Here is a 17,312-nt window from a genome sequence, read left to right as displayed (position 1 = left end):
AAATGTAGTTTTCTTTACACTTAGTGTTGTGACTGCTATTCTTTCTCTCATCATCCCTTACCTAATTCAGATATGTTCAAAATTATTTTTGTGGTCTCTACTGAAGTTTTTATTTCTTACAGATCAGCAACATATAGGCATAAATGTCTCAGACGCATGTAGGATTTTCAACATCAGAATAGAGTCAAATGCTATTTCAGGAAATCTGGTGCATGCTCGCCACCTAGTGGTGAGAATGGGAACATGTGAGGATTTCAAAACAACCCAAAAGAAGGGAGTGAATTTAGTGAAATACTAAGTTCACTCATTAGCTTTAAATATATAGTAAGTTATAGATGTTATGTGAAAACTACTATGTTACTAGTTAAAATATGAAAGACAGAATAGATTTTTAAGAATACTATTTTTTTCATGAAAAGTTAAAAGATTTTTACCAATTACTATATATATGTGTGTGTGTGTGTGTACATATGTATTTCTACATATTATTTACAATAAAAGCTAAATATATATTTATATATATACGTTTATATATATATCTACATATTATTTATAATAAAAGCTAAATGTAACTTGTGAATATCCTACAAATAGTCATTGTCACCATTTTGGCTTATTTCCAGTAAAATTTTCCACATGTATCTTTGTGCGTGAGGCTTTATAATTTACAGTGATCTGTGTCCTCATTTCTCACCCAACTTTATACCTTAGTAATTTCTCATCTTATTCTCTGTTCCCTTCAGAAATAAGAAATCTGTCACCATAATTTTTGAACACTGGGGCAAGACTTCTCAAGATTTTGCTTTTTCTTTTGTTCTGGCTTGTGTATCGAGTGGTAAACTAATGACATTGGAGTCATCTGGATTAAACAAAGTTAAACGGGCTTCGTGGCACAAGAGCTCTGTGAACAAGGGTCCACCAAAAGCCGATGTGTGGAAGGAAGAGCACCATAGTTCATCTTACTTACTAATCCACAATACATTTCTTCCCGCTAGAGCAAATTGTTGCATTAAAATTTGTGTTTCCAAAGAATTTATCATGAGATGTTTGGGTAAATGGTCACTTACGGTATTTTAAATTGAAATTTCAAGCCTGGATTTAAGGTACCCGTAGATATTCTCGAAACCTGCATCTGTGCGTCGTGTTTCGTGTTTCTCTGTCCTGAAAATCGTGTCACTCAGTTGCAGGGCACTCTTGTCACTTATGTCCAAACCTCAGTTTATAAGATCACTAGAGACTTTAAAAGAATACGCCTTGATTTCATAGTGGGACCAAAACACCACGATCAGTTCTGCACACTCGCTTTTCTTGCCTTCCAAGATGGCGTCAGAATAGCTCTCTTTACGATTTGGAATTAGAAAATGCATATTATCCTCATGGTCTTGTTTTCCTGCGAATCAAGGAATATCATAACACACATCTAAACCTTCTTCCTGGAAAGTAGTACAAACACTTGTTAAAATCTGCCTTTTATTGAAGTTAGCAAGCAAACAATCATTTTCTGTTACTTTTTTAGAGTTAAAAACTTGAGTGATATTTTACACTGGGCGTGGGTATAGCAAAGGGATGTACTTCCCAAGATCTTTAAATAACTTAGCAAGGCTCAGTTTCAGGAATGTCCTGAACGTATCTTAGAAAAGTGTCTTACAAATGTAAAAAAAAATTGGGGGGCCTGGTTGGCTCAGTTGGTTGAGCGTCCGACTCTTCATTTCCACTCAGGTCATGATCTCACGGTTTCACGAGTTCAAGCCCCACATTGGGCCCTGCACTGAGAATGCAAGACCTGCTTGGGATTCTGTCTCTCTCCCTCTCTTCCTTCCTTTCCTGCGCTTGCACTCTCTCTGTCTCTCTCAAAATAAATAAACAAACTGAAAAAGAAAAAAAAAAGTTGTCTTTATTGTGTAGTTGCCTATAAAAAGTGGAGACTGTATACGGACTTATTTTTTTTTTCCTTTTTATAGGTAAATACTAGAGCCACATAGAATCAAAGAGCTTGGAGCTTCAGATTTGTGGTGTATTAGTGACTCTTTTCACATTTAAATACATTACTGAATTCATATGATTGCTTTCGAGAGAGAGAGAGGGATAAACACCTTCATTTCTACAGGTTGTGAGGTTCATTATTTGTATTACCTACCCTTATGTTACTTCATGTAATATTAGAAGCAACTTGAAACCACTTTTTACTTATAGACGGGGGTTGTCCACTGAGCACTCGGGATGGGATGTTTGTAAATGAATGATGGAGGTTGTAGAAGATAACAGCTTGGAGAAAGATATGCTAGGGAAATTTACGAAGATAAATGTCCCCGGACGTTTTTGAGGAAGTGATGTTTCATGACGCATGACTTTATTCCCCAGTCTCTTACGAGTGGGTATGAACTGGGCTGTTGCTGAGGCTGTGCACCCAGCTGTCTGGTCGGTGTCCATTGGATCTGCCTGGTCGGGTCCCATGAAGAACTGATTGTTACATATTTTAAATCTCACCCCTGCATGTAATAGCTTATAGAGCTATGTGCTACAACCCGTTTCATTATATTATTTCTCTTACAACGTTGTATTAGCTAAAGAACAGCTATGCTTTTTTGTTACACAAGAAGGTAAACACCTCTGTGTAGAACTCCTCTTTTTAGAGTCTATTGATTGCACGCTGTTATGTGTGAAACCTCTGCTCCATTCTTTCCAGCCTGCATTCTCATTTGGTGTTGACGAGATCTCTGTGAATGACCGTCCTCACTTCACAAATTAGGAAATGTGTAATATTAGGTCACTGAACTTGTCTGTTCTGTATCTCCTTAACATCGTATGTTTTATTGGTTGATTTAATTTTGGCTAATTATTACCGTCATTCAAGAAGAGCTAATGTGTGCTTACTGTACCTCGGACAACAGTGGTTACGGGTTTTAAAGATCGATCACATTTAATTTTCACGGCTGTGTGTGGTAGTTAAGATTCGCCCCCTGTATAGATGTTACTGAAACCCGGGGATTTTGAGGCACGTTCGCTCAAGGTCACACAACCTGGAAGTGATGGATCTGGGTTTCAGTCTCAGACATTGTGAATCCACGGCTCCTGTGCGATGCTCCCCTCCCGGAGCAGCTGCACGCACAGTTCTAATGCTTGTGTCCATAGGCTGGCACTCTCCTAAGTTCTGTGCGTACTTAAGTCGCTTAGGTAAGTGTTATCCTTATCCCCGTTTTACAGATGTGACAACTGGGCCTATCCTCAGGGATTATCACTCCTTGTAGCCGAGACCCAGCTCTGCCCACAGTAGCGTTGTCGGGATCCTTCCGTCCCGTGGTGAAGTGTCTGCAGAACACAGGCGAAGCTTCATCCTAACGCGCAGTCTCCTACATAGGCAAACCAACCAACCAACAAAAAAAGACCGGTTGCCCGAATGCGTCTGTACTGGTGCAGGAGGGAGGAGGGAACAGTGAGGCAAGACCCGTTTTTCAGTGTCAGACTATCCATTCTGTGTTACCTGAATGATTTAAGTCAGGAGCAACGCTGCGCTTGCACACGTGACGTTCTGTTGGCCGACTAGAATATTCCACTACTCTCAGTTTCTGTCTTTTTTTTTTTTTTTCTTAAAATGAAATACTTAGCGTTGCATCTGGGTAACGAAATGGTGAGGTTCCATAAACCCTTCCACCGAATCGAGATTGAAAGAGCCGCGGTCATCGTATCTAAGTACACTTTAAAAGCAGTTCAGAGACAAAAAGCCACGAAAATAGTTCCTCCTGTGTCTTTTCTAAAAGCCAACGCGAAGCTGTATTTGCTCTTCCGCTGACAACAGAAAACCTCCTTCCAGAAAGAAGTAGACTCTTTTGATCATGGGAACGGGGCGCGTGAGGTACTCCGAACCGTAAGGATTGTTTCCTCAGCTGCCGCGTTTTTGTGCGTGAATCCCACCCTTCACTTCCAGATATTTTAGGAAATAAGGAAGCTGGTATTTAAGAGGCAAGAGCTTTTGGCAACGTATACTGAAGTTCTAAGCAGAACCAGTCCTCCGCCAACTGGGAGGATGTGTCTGGGTCAGCAATGGTGAGCGAGCCAAGGAAAGGACGCTGAGCTGTAGTCTCTGAGAATATCACAAATCGGACTGCTCTTGAAGACCATTCATGGCATGGAGGTTAGCTCTCCACTACTCACCACACCTGTTGGAGTCTTCCGCTTCCTGGGATACTCAGCTAGCACCCTGGCTGGACTTAACCTTTTGCTCGGTAATATTAATCAATTAAACCTCTCTGTTGAATATTTACCATAAGCCTAGGAGCATTAAACCGTATGAAAGCTTAAAAATGAAAAATTTTTGAAGGCATTGCCCTTCGTCTCAAAGAACATGTGGGAAAGATGATAAGCATATGCTAACCGCCAAGCTCTGTTTAAAATTGTAAGTATAATAGGATTTAAGAAAAAGATAATTTTCTCGGTAGCTTGGAATAGTATTTCAAAACTGTACAGATAATACAGTGCAGATATGATTTGGATAACAGAACGGAGAAAGGATATTCCAGGGCAGAGAGAGAGAGAGAGAGAGAAGGAACTGTGTTTGGCCACTGAGCCACAGATAACGGGAGTGTGCTGAGGGTCATAGGAAATAAGGTCGGTATCCAGAGTGTGTCCAGACATCCTTGAAAACACAAGAAGAACATAGCTTGCTTTGGAAGGCAGGAAGTTGCTATTTTCAATAGGAGATAGAAATAAGAATTTTTGATGAACCATTGCATACCTGCATTTATTTTTTTTAAGTTTGTTTATTTATTTTGAGAGAGGGGGAGGCCCCGAGAGGGAGAGAGAGAATCCCAAGCAGGCTCTGCGCTGGCAGCATGGAGCCCGACTTGGGGCTCGAACTCGCAAACTGTAAGAGCGTGACCTGAGCTGAAACCAAGAGTCAGACGCTTAACCGACTGAGCCACCCAGGCACCCCGCAGATCTGCATCTACAGGAGAGAAATATTCAGACGTACAATAACGAGAACACTCAGAAGCCACTATGTTGTATTTTTGGTGTTGTCTATGAAACAACATTTATTTTTGTTCAAGGACTGTAAGTTGTTACACATTTGTTTCTTAGCCGCTGCAAGATTTGCTTTTTTTATCTTTCTTGTTTGCATAGCAATTCTGTAAATACTGGCAAAAGTAACAGAAAAGATAGTCTAGTACCTGCAATAATAGAAAATTTAAAAAGCAAGATGATCCCAGTTAACTGGCACATTTGCCTGATCATTGGATGAAAAGAGGTGTGTCAGGAATGTGATTTATTGGCCGTCCTGGATTACCTATCCCATTACCAGTGAAATCGCCAGTATTTAATCATAACTGATACAGGCACATGGATTTGTAGTTTTTTGGTTTTTTTTTAAACTTTTTGTTTAATGCTTATTTATTTTTGAGACAGAGAGAGACAGAGCATGAGCGGAGGAGGGGCAGAGAGAGAGGGAGACACAGAATCCGAAGCAGGCTTCAGGCTCCGAGGTGTCAGCACAGAGCCCGATGTGGGGCTCGAGCTCAGGAACCACGAGATCATGACCTGAGCCGAAGTCGGTCGCTTAACCGACTGAGCCACCCAGGCGCCCCTGGATTTGTAGTTTATAAGAGATGTTCACAACCAAGAAGCAGCAGAACTACAAACACAACTGCATTTGGAGCATTTGGAATTCACAGTTTGGCGTTCTTACGAGTATTCTATTGTACTTTGTTCAATTACAGAATGCAGAGTCATTTTTATTCACATACTTAAAATTGTAAAATCTAATGCATCCTACTTAATAGTAACTGTAGTAATTTTTCCAACTCATCCTGGAAGGGAAGTAAGTATTTATGCTCTCTTAAAGGTTTTCTTCACTCGGCGGATAAGTGTATTTTCATTTTTTCAGTTTATTTATTTACTTTGAGAGTAGGGGAGGGGCAGAGAGAGAGGGAGAGAGAATCTCACTGTCAGCTCAGAGCCCGACATGAGGGCTCCCAACTCACGAAGAACTGTGAGATCATGACCTGAGCCAAAATCAAGAGCTGGATGCTTAACCGACTGAGCCACCCAGGTGCCCTGATAACTCTGTTTTCAGTACCACCAGCGTCTCTTAGGACGTGTGTATTTCTTATGGTTTTTTACTAAAACATTTTGCAACCACTCCACTCGCAGAAAACTCCTTTTCGTTCTGTGTGCACAGTTTGACAACATTCATTATCTGCTTAACAGACCATATCTGTTCTGCAAGAGCCATTACGGTTGACTACAGAAATTTAAATTTAGCTCCATACTAAGGAGCAGATTTTTGTGATAATGCATCAGATCATTAAAGTTTATATTATAACAGGCTTATATGATGTTTAACAAGGCACTAGCCCATGTTAAGCACGATACTTCCTTTTCAAAATGACTACTACGTATTTTCTACCTTTTAATGTGTTTTTTCCCCGAAAATGACTATTGCATTTTTTTTTTTTAATCTTTTGCCAGACTTTAAGACCATAAAGTCAAACTCTAGCCGAGGAAAGAAGGAACTAGTGTTCTGGAAGCGGGATAGGGGGAAGGGTGTGGAGAGCCAGAAGGAATCCCTTTGCTTGAGTTAGCTGAATCTTTACCATGTTTCTGATTTGCAAGACTTGAGTGTGTTTTGTTTGTTTGTTTTGTTTCATTTTGTTTTGTTTTGTATTGTTTTTTGGTTAGGATTTCTCTAAGAGTGTTAAAATACACCAAGTTGCCTTATGCAAATTATTTGTTTGACACTTGTGGTTAATATAGCAAATGTACCTAAAAAGGGTAACTTTCTAAAATACCTGTTGATATATAGTCTTGAAGGTGTGAAAATCATTACAACATGACTGTGGTATTTAGACAATACTGATCATTAGTAAATCTTTATTGATCGATTTTCTAACCACTGTAAATTATGTGTTTTGTATCTAATATGCTTTTCTAGGATAGTCATCCTTAAAAGGATCTTAGAACAATTACTGAACAAAAAAAACACGAAACACAGAAATTACATTTTAGAAGATATGTGGGATCATTGTGAAGTTAAAAGCACGGCCTGTGAACTATAATCCCTAATTCAGTATTACTCTAGCGACTGATTTTTCTTTTTTTTTCTTTTTTTTTTTTTTACTGTTTATTTATTATTGAGAGACAGAGAGACACAGAGCATGAGCAGGGGAGGGGTAGAGAGAGGGGGAGACACAGAATCTGAAGTAGGCTCCAGGCTCTGAGCGGTCAGCACAGAGCCCCACACGGGGCTCGAACTCACCAACTGCGAGATCATGACCTGAGCCGAAGTCGGTCGCCCAACCAACTGAGCCACCCAAGTGGCCCTAGAGACTGATTTTTCTAAACATCCTATTACTCTGATAAAAAAAAGGAATGTATTTTCCTAATATGGAAGTCCTATCTAACCTTATACGTTGCTACATTAAACTTGTACTATTTCTCATATCTTTGTATTGTATACCTTCTGGGCATCCTTCCTTTATCTCCCAGCACCCTAAATGCGCATTGTAATCTGGCGATCATGGACCATTGTAACATAATGTTACTAGAATGTGTGAAATACATGAAAGTAGGTTAATTTCATCAATCATGATGGGAATAATATATATTATGTTGTTCAGGATTAATTTTCTCTTGTTCTGAATTTCCCTGACATTTTTTGTTTTGTTCATTTGTTCAAATAATGCAATAGAGATTTGCTTAATGTCTACTTTCTTCGTTCATGTTTTGTAAACATATGCTTTACAAAATTATTTCAATATTAATTAATTAAATTAAGACTTTTTGCATAATACAACTAAATTTGTACATACAGAATTCCAGCGTAAAGCATAATGTTATGCATGTAGTGGGCACTTAATTTTCGTTAAATGAATGCAGCAAGTCAAAAACCAAAAAAAAGAACACACCCATATAGATAATGTACTTCATTGTTATCATGGAAACCCTCCTGTGCTAGTTTTATAAGCTAAGCACATCTAGAGAAGGGCCAGCTCTGTTCACAACATGGGAAATAATTACCACAATAGCAGCCCCTGAGAATGGAATGTCGGATCGTTTATCTCAATTTGATGGCAAATTATCATTCTCATCTTTTTGTTTTTCGATTTGCAATCAGAGTGATTTACTACTGAATCACAGTTATAACTTTTTTCTTTGCTTTTTTTTTCTTCTTCTTATTTTTAGCTCCCTGTGAAGGCAATACATTCTTCTGCCATAGCAACATGTGTATTAACAATACACTGGTCTGCAATGGACTCCAGAACTGTGTGTATCCTTGGGACGAAAATCATTGTAAAGGTAAAGACCGGTTCTTAAAATTTGCAAAATTCCTCTGCCTGTAGAGTGGGAAGAAGTTTATTACAGTGCTTGGATGTATCAGACTTAAAAATGGACTGTCTATGAACTGTCTCAAGCTTCGTGTGTATTTGGTATTTCATTTGTAAACCTTAGTCTTTGCTTTCACCAGAAGTTTCCTCATTCGTTGATGCATAGTAGACTATCCTTAACACTGGGATGCTCATTAAAGACATCTTATGAGAGCCTGCAGAGCCATGGAGAGGAAATGAAGCTTCCCAGTGCAGTGTGTTTTTTCCTATCAGACCTGGTGCCCTTCATCTCTGCCTGCAACTCTCCCTTATTCCAATGTCTTCATCGGATAGTAAGCACACATTCTAGAGGTCAAGTGCGTTCAAGGAACATTTGTGCTTTCAGGTACTCCCAGCCACTTACCTCGACTTCCAATTTTGCTCCCCGAATGCTTTTCTTCCTTTCCCATGAAAATACCTTCCAGGGCCTCTGCTCCCTTCTCTAGCCTGTACACAAAGGTCTGTTTACTTGGATAGCAGTCCTCGGCTTGGCTATGAATGTTGTGTGTTTTACCTGAAAATGCCAGGTATATTCTTTTACTCACATTCCATATTACCTGATTGGCAAAGAAAAAGGAACAGGCAATGAACTCTTTCATGTTCAAAGTCCAGTATTGTCTATTAAACCATCTTCTGTCGACAGAAGCAGACAGGCATCGCCACCCTAGCCATGGTTGACATAGTGAGAAAGGCCCAGCCTCTCAATTATTTTGAGGGTAGGAGTAGGTGATTATTCAAGGAGCCACTTCTGAATGGATGGATAGGAAATTACGTAATTTGTGCAGTAGAATCTTAAATCGGCACTGTTAATGACTGGTAGTCTGAAACTTTATTTGTCTAGCGGGATTGGTTCCCACATGTATAGGGACTATTTCACATGAGAGTGGACGGAAGAGAATGTGAACGGATATGCATTATGAGCTTTCAGGTTTCTCTTCTCCAGGTGGCAGAACCACTATTTTGATTTCTGATTCATTCTTTTTTGAAAGGGGATCACACCTTTACGGGTTTGATTGTTGTTAGTGGCTCACCTCAGAGACACTGTGGGTTCAGTTCCAGACCACCACAATAAAGTGAGCCAAACGAATATTTTGGTTTCCTAGTGCATATAAAAGTTGTTTGCACTATTCTGTAGTCTAGTAAGTGTGCGATAGCAATATGTCTGTAGAAACAATGTGCATACCTTAATTTTAAAAAAATACTTTATTTCTTGGGGCGCCTGGGTGGCTCAGTCAGTTAAGTGTCTAACTTCAGCTCAGGGCATGATCTCATGGGTTGTGGGTTCGAGCCCTGTGTCAGGCTCTGTGCTGGCAGCTCGGAGCCTGAAGCCTGCTTCAGATTCTGCGTCTCCCTCGCTCTCTCCCTCGCTCTCTCTGTCCCCACTCATGCTTTGTCTCTTTTTCAAAAATAAGTAAACATTAAAAAAATTTTTTAAAAGTGCTTTATTGCTAAAAAGTGCTGGCCATCATCAGTCCTTTCAGCGAGTCCAAATCTCTGGTAACAGGTTACCATAATAAATGTAATAATAATGAAAAACTTTGGAATGTTGCAAGAATTATCAAAATGTGACATGGACGCATGAAGTGAGCAAATGCTGTTGGAAAAATTGTGCTGATAGACTTGCTCGATGCAGGGTTGCCACAGACCTCCAATTTTTACAAAAAACACATGTCTGTGAAGGACAAGATGAAGTGCAATAAAATGAGGTATGCCTGTAATTTATTGGAGTTAGTTTCATGTACTAACCTACAGTATGTTCTAAGTAATTCACTGTGCCCTGGAAAAGAATGCATTTTGCCATTGTTAGGTGAATTGTGCTATAGATGTAGGTTGATAGCAATGTTCGTCTTCCATTTCTGTTTTTATTTCCTACCATGTTTTATCTATTTTTTTTAATTTTTTTTAACGTTTATTTATTTTTGAGACAGAGAGACAGAGCATGAATGGGGGAGGGTCAGAGAGAGAGGGAGACACAGAATCTGAAACAGGCTCCAGGCTCTGAGCTGTCAGCACAGAGCCCGACGCGGGGCTCGAACTCACGGACCGCGAGATCATGACCTGAGCCAAAGTCGGCTGCTTAACCGACTGAGCCACCCAGGCGCCCTATGTTTTATCTATTTTTTAAAAAATCCTCTGATGATTATGGTTGAACTGCTTCTTTCTTCACTTCTGTAAGCTTTCATTTTATGTATTTTTGAGTTTAGTTGTTGGGTCTGTACATGTTTGAAATTATTGTGCTTTCCTGATGGATTGACCCTTTTATCAATCATTATCAAATGATCTTCTTGTTTTTAATAACTTTTGCTTTAAAGTATTTTGTCTAATGTTAGCACATCCACTCTAGATTTCTTATAAATACGGTTTGTCTTGCAATCTTTTTCCATCCATTGGCCTTTAGTCCATCTATATCTTTGAATGCAAAGTATGCCTTCTATAGACAGGATATAGTTGTGTCTCATTTTTTGATCCATTCTGAAAACCTTTGCCTTTTCATTGGATTGTTTAATCCCTTCATATTTCAATGCTGGTATTGATATATAGTTGGATTTACATCGGCCATTGTACTTTCTTTTCCCCTCTGTGTCCCATGTTTTTTTATTCCTCTTTTCTTCTTTATTGCTGTCTTCTGCACCGAGTGAATATATTCCAGTGTAGCATTTGAATTCCTTTAGTGATTTTTAATGTATTTTTGGAGTTATTTTCTTAGTGGTTATTTTAGGGGTTATAACATATAGCCTAATTTCCCAAAATATATTGCAGGTTTATACTAATTTAATCCCAATGACATTGTTTACGTAGGACTGTTCTCTCTTCCTTCTTACCTATTACAATTGTACATATTACTTTTATGTATATTACAAATCAAAGAATACATCACTGTTGTTACTTTATATAATTTTAGAGCAAGTGTGTATTGACATAATTCATTATATAACCCTTTCCTCCTTACCACTTCTCATTCTTTCCTTTGTTTTTTGTGAATTCGCATTACCATCTGATGACACTTCCTTACTCCAAGACAGTTTTGCTCCTACTAAACTCACTTGTACTATTAATACCAAACATATTGTAAGTTAAAGGCCCAACAGTACAATTTTATGCATATGATACTACTCTTTTAAAAAGTTAAGGGAAGAATGCAGAATATATATTCAACTATACCGTCCTTGGTAGTTATGTATATGATCGCCTTTATCGGCAATGTTTATTTGCCACTTTAATTCACTTTGTACTTACTTTTCTCACGTGGGTTTGAATTACTGTCTGGAGTTTCTTGGTTCCGGTCCCAAGAATTTCCTTTAATATTTCCTTTACTGCCGTAAATTCTTTCAGCATTAAATTATGTTTATTTCTGTTTACCTGGAGATGTCTATTTCATCTCCATTTTTGAAAGTTCGTCACGCTGGATATTAGATTTCGATCAACAGTTTTTGTTTTGTTTTGTTTTTTGCCTGCAGAGTTTTAAATTTGTCGACCCTCTGCTTTCTGGCCTCCAAGATTTCTGATGATAAATCACCTGTTAATCTGATTGGGAGTCCTTTCTGTGTGATGAGTTATTTCCCCCTTGCCGCTTTCAAGATTTTCTGTTTCAACATCTTTAATCTCATATGTCAGAGTGTGGGTCTCAATTCATTTATCTTACTTGGAATTTGTTGAAATCCTTGGATTTTAGATTTGTTCATCAGATTTGGGAAGTCCTCACCCTTTATGTATGTGATTGTTGTCCTGCACTTTCTTTCTCTCCTTCTTTACTCCCATCCCGCGATGTTGGTGCCATTGATGGCTTGTCTGATTTTTCTGAGGCTCTGCCCACTTCCCTGCATCCTTTTTTCTTAGTTTTCTTCAGATTGCATAACGTTCCTTCACCTATCTGCACATTTGCTGTTCTTTTCCTAGTCCAGCTGAAATGTACTGCTGAGTCACTCAAATGCAGTTTTTATTTCTGTGACCATGCCGCTCAACTCTAGATTTTTCACTTTTTTCTTTTTTAGAATTTGTTTCTTTTTTTTTTTTTAAGTTTTTAAATGTCTATTTATTTTTGAAAGAGGGAGAGACAGAGAGTGAGCAGGGGAGGGCAGAGAGAGAGAGGTAGACATAGAATCCGAAGCAGGTTCCAGGCTCTGAGCTGTCAGCACAGAGCCCAATGCAGGGCTCGAACTCACAAACAGCAAGATCATGACCTGAGCTGAAGTCGGACGCTCAACCGACTGAGCCACCCAGGCGCCCCTCATAATTTCTGTTTCTTCATTGCTATTCTGCATACAATGAGGGTTTCTCCTCATATTTTCCTTTACCCCCTTTAACCATTGTTTCCTTTAGTTCCTTGAACATATTTTATAACAACCGCTTTGCAATCATTGTCTCGTTGTCTGCCTAGTCTGCTGTTTGGCCCTCTCTAAGGCTTTTTAACTCCCATGTATGAATTGCGTTTTCCAGTTTCTTTGCATGCCTTGTGATATTTTGTTGAAAACTTCATGTTAGGGGCGCCTGGGTGGTTCAGTCAGCTAAGCGTCCGACTTCGGCTCAGGTCATGATCTCACAGTTAGTGGGTTCGAGCCCCGTGTCAGGCTGTGTGCTGACAGCTCAGAGCCAGGAGGCTGCTTTGGGTTCTGTCTCCCTCTCTCTCTGCCTCTCCCCTGCTCATGCTCTGTCTCTGTCTCTGTCTCTCAAAAATGAATAAACATTAAAAAAAAAGAAAAGAAGATAAAAAAAGAAAGCTTCATGCTAAATAATGTGCTGTAGCAATTCTGGATACTGATTCCTCCCTCCCCGGGGCTTATGGCTACTTCTGTTTTCTCCTTGACTTGTTTGTGAGCACAGACCAGGCTGGCCTGTTTCAGTGACGTCTGTCCTGACGTTCCTCCATGGAGACCATGCCGTGGTCTCAGATGGTCCTGGTTTAGTAAGGCGCTCTCTGACCATCCCTTTGCCTGTGCTGTTTATGTGTCTCTGTTGGTATCACACCCAGCTGTTAGTCTCCACCAAGTGCCAAATCATTGCTCTGTTATTTTGGACAATTCCCAGGAGTATAAATTGTTCCAAGGTCTAACCCAATTCAATTCCATTCTGTTGTGGGGTTAGTCTTTGAGTTCGGCCTTTATGATTTATTCTAAATTATTAGTTATTTTCCTGACATTTTACGTTAAGCTTCTACCTGTTCTCAGGTCTGGCTAGTTGCTACTGAAGAGCTTGATCGTCTCCTCTTAATCGCTTACCAGAAAATGTCTGTTGTTTTGGAGATCCCTAGGCCTGAACTTCTCCACACTGTTCCAAACAATGTAACGTTCTTTGGGGAAAGCTCTGACGCTCTCTGTTCTTGACTTACCTCTCTTCATGGGCAGAACGTCTGCATTACTGCTCTGAGTGATGGAGGGAGGCAGGGGCCGTGACCTACTTGTCTTGGAGTGACACCCCTACTTTATGAATAGGGTACTGCCCGAGGGTGGTAACCTCTGGCTTATCAGCTTGCCCCTCCAGGCAGACGGACAGACTCTACGAGTGAGCTTGGGCAAGTGTGCTCAGAGACAAGCATTCCCAGCCTGCTGCCCTCCTGCAGAGCTTCCATCCTACCAGTGGGGGCTGAGAGGAGGAATGGAGCCCTTGACAACTCAACATCTCCTGCCTAGGATAGAGTACCTGCACTAGGGATTCAGGGGGGTGGTGAGAAATGCTAGTGGTTTGCGCCTCCTGGGGAGATACCGCAGCTGTAGAAGGGAAGGCTTAGCGGGAGGAAACTCTGTGCTGTTGTCTGAAACCTCCCTAAGTGTCCATCATGGTGAATTGGGGTGGGGTTGGGAGAAATGGGTTCAAAGGCCAGACTCTCACTGTTCTTAACGAAATTTAGTAAATTTTCTTGAATAAATGTACTTCCATTTGCTCTTTCCATTAAGATAATTTCCAGAAACTATATGTGTGTGTATATATATATATATATATATATATACATATATATATATAGTATTTCCAGATACATTTCCAGATAATTTCCAGACAAAAAAATATATATGCACATATATTATATTTATTTATTTAAATCACTTTTACCAGTTATGGTTGTTTCACTGGGGAAGAGGCCCATGGAAGACATCATGCCACCATTCCAGAAATTTCTGTCATGAAATCGAATTACCTTTTGATATCAGAATATTGTTGTTATTTTGAGTTCAATTATCCATGTCAGGAATAAATTCGAAACCATATAGGTAAGTCTGCGTTGCCACTAGTGGAGTTTGGGATGTTTCCTTACACCTATGAGAAGGAAAATAATTTACCGTTTTTAACATTACTAATCCATTCCCAAATGTCATGCTGAAGGTCTTGTGAGACCTTCTCCACGCATATATTTATGTTTCAAGTAGGGGTGCTGGGCAGTGGGAGGGCTGTCTCTAAGGCCGGATGATAGGGCCCCTGTGAAAAGCGAAAGGTTTTGTTTCTAAAGATTCGTTTTTGTCACTCGAAGCCTGTAAGAGTCCCATGCTGAGCGTACGTCTTATTAAAGTTCTCCCTATGCGCCTTGACTACCATATTAATACGCGGTGGATTGTTTCTTGTTTTGTTTGTTGTTTTCACTCTCCTCAACCTGTAGAGAAGAGGAAAGCCAGCCTGCTGGACCAGCTCACCAACACCAGTGGGACTGTCATTGGAGTGACTTCCTGCATTGTGATCATCCTTATTATCATTTCTGTCATTGTGCAGATCAAACAGCCTCGTAAAAAATATGTCCAAAGGAAATCGGACTTTGACCAGACAGTTTTCCAGGAGGTGTTTGAACCTCCCCATTATGAGTTATGCACTCTCAGAGGGACAGGAGCTACAGCTGACTTTGCAGATGTGGCAGAGGACTTTGAAAACTACCACAAACTGCGGAGATCCTCTTCCAAGTGCGTTCACGACCACCACTGTGGGTCCCACGTGTCCAGTACGAAGGGCAGCCGCAGTAACCTCAGCACAAGAGATGCTTCTGTCTTGACCGAGATGCCCCCACAGCCCATCAAACCCCTCATCCCGCCCATGAACAGAAGAAATATCCTCGTCATGAAACACAGCTACTCGCAGGATGCCGCAGATGCCTGTGACATCGACGAGATTGAGGAGGTGCCCACGACGAGTCACAGGCTGTCCCGACACGACAAAGCCGTGCAGCGGTCAGTATCAGTAGATTTTTTGATGACGACTATAACCTGAGGACCAAAATGCCTCCAAGAATATTGTGTTCTAGTCGATCTGCATTTTTCACTCTCTCTTTTTGTTAATGATTCAAACCATAGGATCTCGATTTTTTTCCCCTCCTTTTCCTTTCCCGTGTCATCCATAGGCTTCCTGAACCCTGTTTATGTACACATGTGTTTGTGTGTGAGCACACACAGACCAAAGATAGTTCATTTATTCCCACGCGTACATGACATTTACTTCTACACAGATTAGGGTTTTAATTTCTATCATAAATACGACTTGCTAATTTTCATCCACATGGTCATAAATGTCACTCTCGTCAACTTTTAATATGTTTTCAGATATAAAATGATATTTGGAAGTAATTGCCTTACCAAGATGGTTAACCCATCTTGTTGAATAATTTTAATTAAAAATAACATATTTTGCAATATAACGTATTATATTTTTTGTATGACAATGAAATTACCGAAATCCTTTTTTTCTACAGATCACATAATACTTACGTTACAAATTGCATATAATAGTATGGTATGCTAAAATACAAAACATTTCTGTTTAAATGTAGAGAAAAATAGTAGCAACATTTAATTCATGTTCCTTTTAACAGAAAGATACTATTATCTGTATCGAATTATTAGCCATAAAATTAGTAAAAATTTTGAGGAAAGAAAATTTAATTGAGAAAAAAAAATCGATTTTAAGTCCCCTAATCCAAATTATATATGTTTTATTTTGCATGTTTACTAGCATTGAGTTTGTTTTATGAATGTACATACTTTTTTAATTCATTAGTGCATCTTAAAACCTAAAATATTTTTAGTTGATTTAGTATTTTTGCATGCTGATGGGAAAAAAAAAACCCTATTTCCACAGTTTTAAGAATTTTTAGGAATGCTTTTAAGTAAGTATTTGTATGAATATTTATTTTTTGTGCAAATATTACTTTGTTGAATGAAATAGCCATAACATTCCAGGTTCTGCCTCATTGGGTCTCTAAGCAAACATGAATCTGAATACAACACAACTAGGGTCTAAAAAGAAAATTCAAGGTAAGCGAATGTCCTTGGTTCCTTCTCCCACCTTGTTGTATTCTGTTTTGTTTTGTTTTGTTGCAGTTGTCTTGTTGATATTTTAAGGAATGTGCTCTTTATTCATAATTTCTTGAGATATATGTTTCGTAATATTTCGTAATCAGAAATATAATGGGTTCAATGCTGATGGAATGATGATTTGTCGTAGACATATCTTTCAAAACATTGTTCACCTGCTTACCATCAAGCATTGTACTACAGTGTTATTAAAATGATGTGAAATCAGGAAGTGAAATTTTACATGTCTTAAAGTTAAAATCCGAAACCTGGTCAACTCTTTTTAAAAAGAGCAGAAGAAATGCAAGTTTTTCATAATAAAAACACTTGAGGATTGGCTCAATATAACCGAAGTCAGTATATAAAGTTGGTAATTTCCTGATTGATTTCATTTGGCAATATTCTACTCAGACTCCTACGCTAAGTATTTGGTGGTACTTATGCAATTTGTGCACTCTTATTTTTGCATGAATACATAGCTTATCTCATCCAAATTAAATGTAGCATGTTATGTCAAAATCTATGAAGTCAAATTTTATGATATAAAATTTGAATGCTTAACAGTGTAAAATGTTCCATTGATACCAGTGGTCTACGTGTACATCTATTTTGTGATCAAAGATCATAGCAGCTTTACTTTTAGCACTTGCTAATCTATATCTATATTAGACTAATCTGTCTCCAATTAAAT

At 39.2% G+C, this 17,312-nt stretch overlaps 1 protein-coding gene across 10 annotated transcripts in view; it reads left to right on the top strand.

Annotated features, from left to right (window-relative positions):
* The window catches only part of NETO1 (neuropilin and tolloid like 1), a 131,186-nt gene that overhangs the window by 95,382 nt on the left and 18,492 nt on the right, over positions 1 to 17,312 (top strand). For 7 of the 10 annotated variants that reach the window (XM_045041205.1, XM_045041206.1, XM_045041204.1 and 4 more), the window contains exons 8-10: positions 8,176 to 8,289; positions 14,944 to 15,502; positions 16,508 to 16,582. In XM_045041205.1, the coding sequence (XP_044897140.1) occupies positions 8,176 to 8,289; positions 14,944 to 15,502; positions 16,508 to 16,568 (734 nt within the window). In that variant the 3' untranslated portion in view covers positions 16,569 to 16,582. Of the gene's footprint in view, positions 1 to 743; positions 1,726 to 8,175; positions 8,290 to 14,943; positions 15,503 to 16,507; positions 16,583 to 17,312 lie in introns of those variants that run through there. The other 3 variants (XM_045041207.1, XM_045041209.1, XR_006587641.1) reach the window with 3 other exon arrangements.

This window comes from Felis catus, chromosome D3 (genome assembly GCF_018350175.1).
Source record: "Felis catus isolate Fca126 chromosome D3, F.catus_Fca126_mat1.0, whole genome shotgun sequence".
Taxonomy (NCBI): Eukaryota; Metazoa; Chordata; class Mammalia; order Carnivora; family Felidae; genus Felis; species Felis catus.
This window is presented reverse-complemented; position numbering and strand designations above follow the sequence as displayed.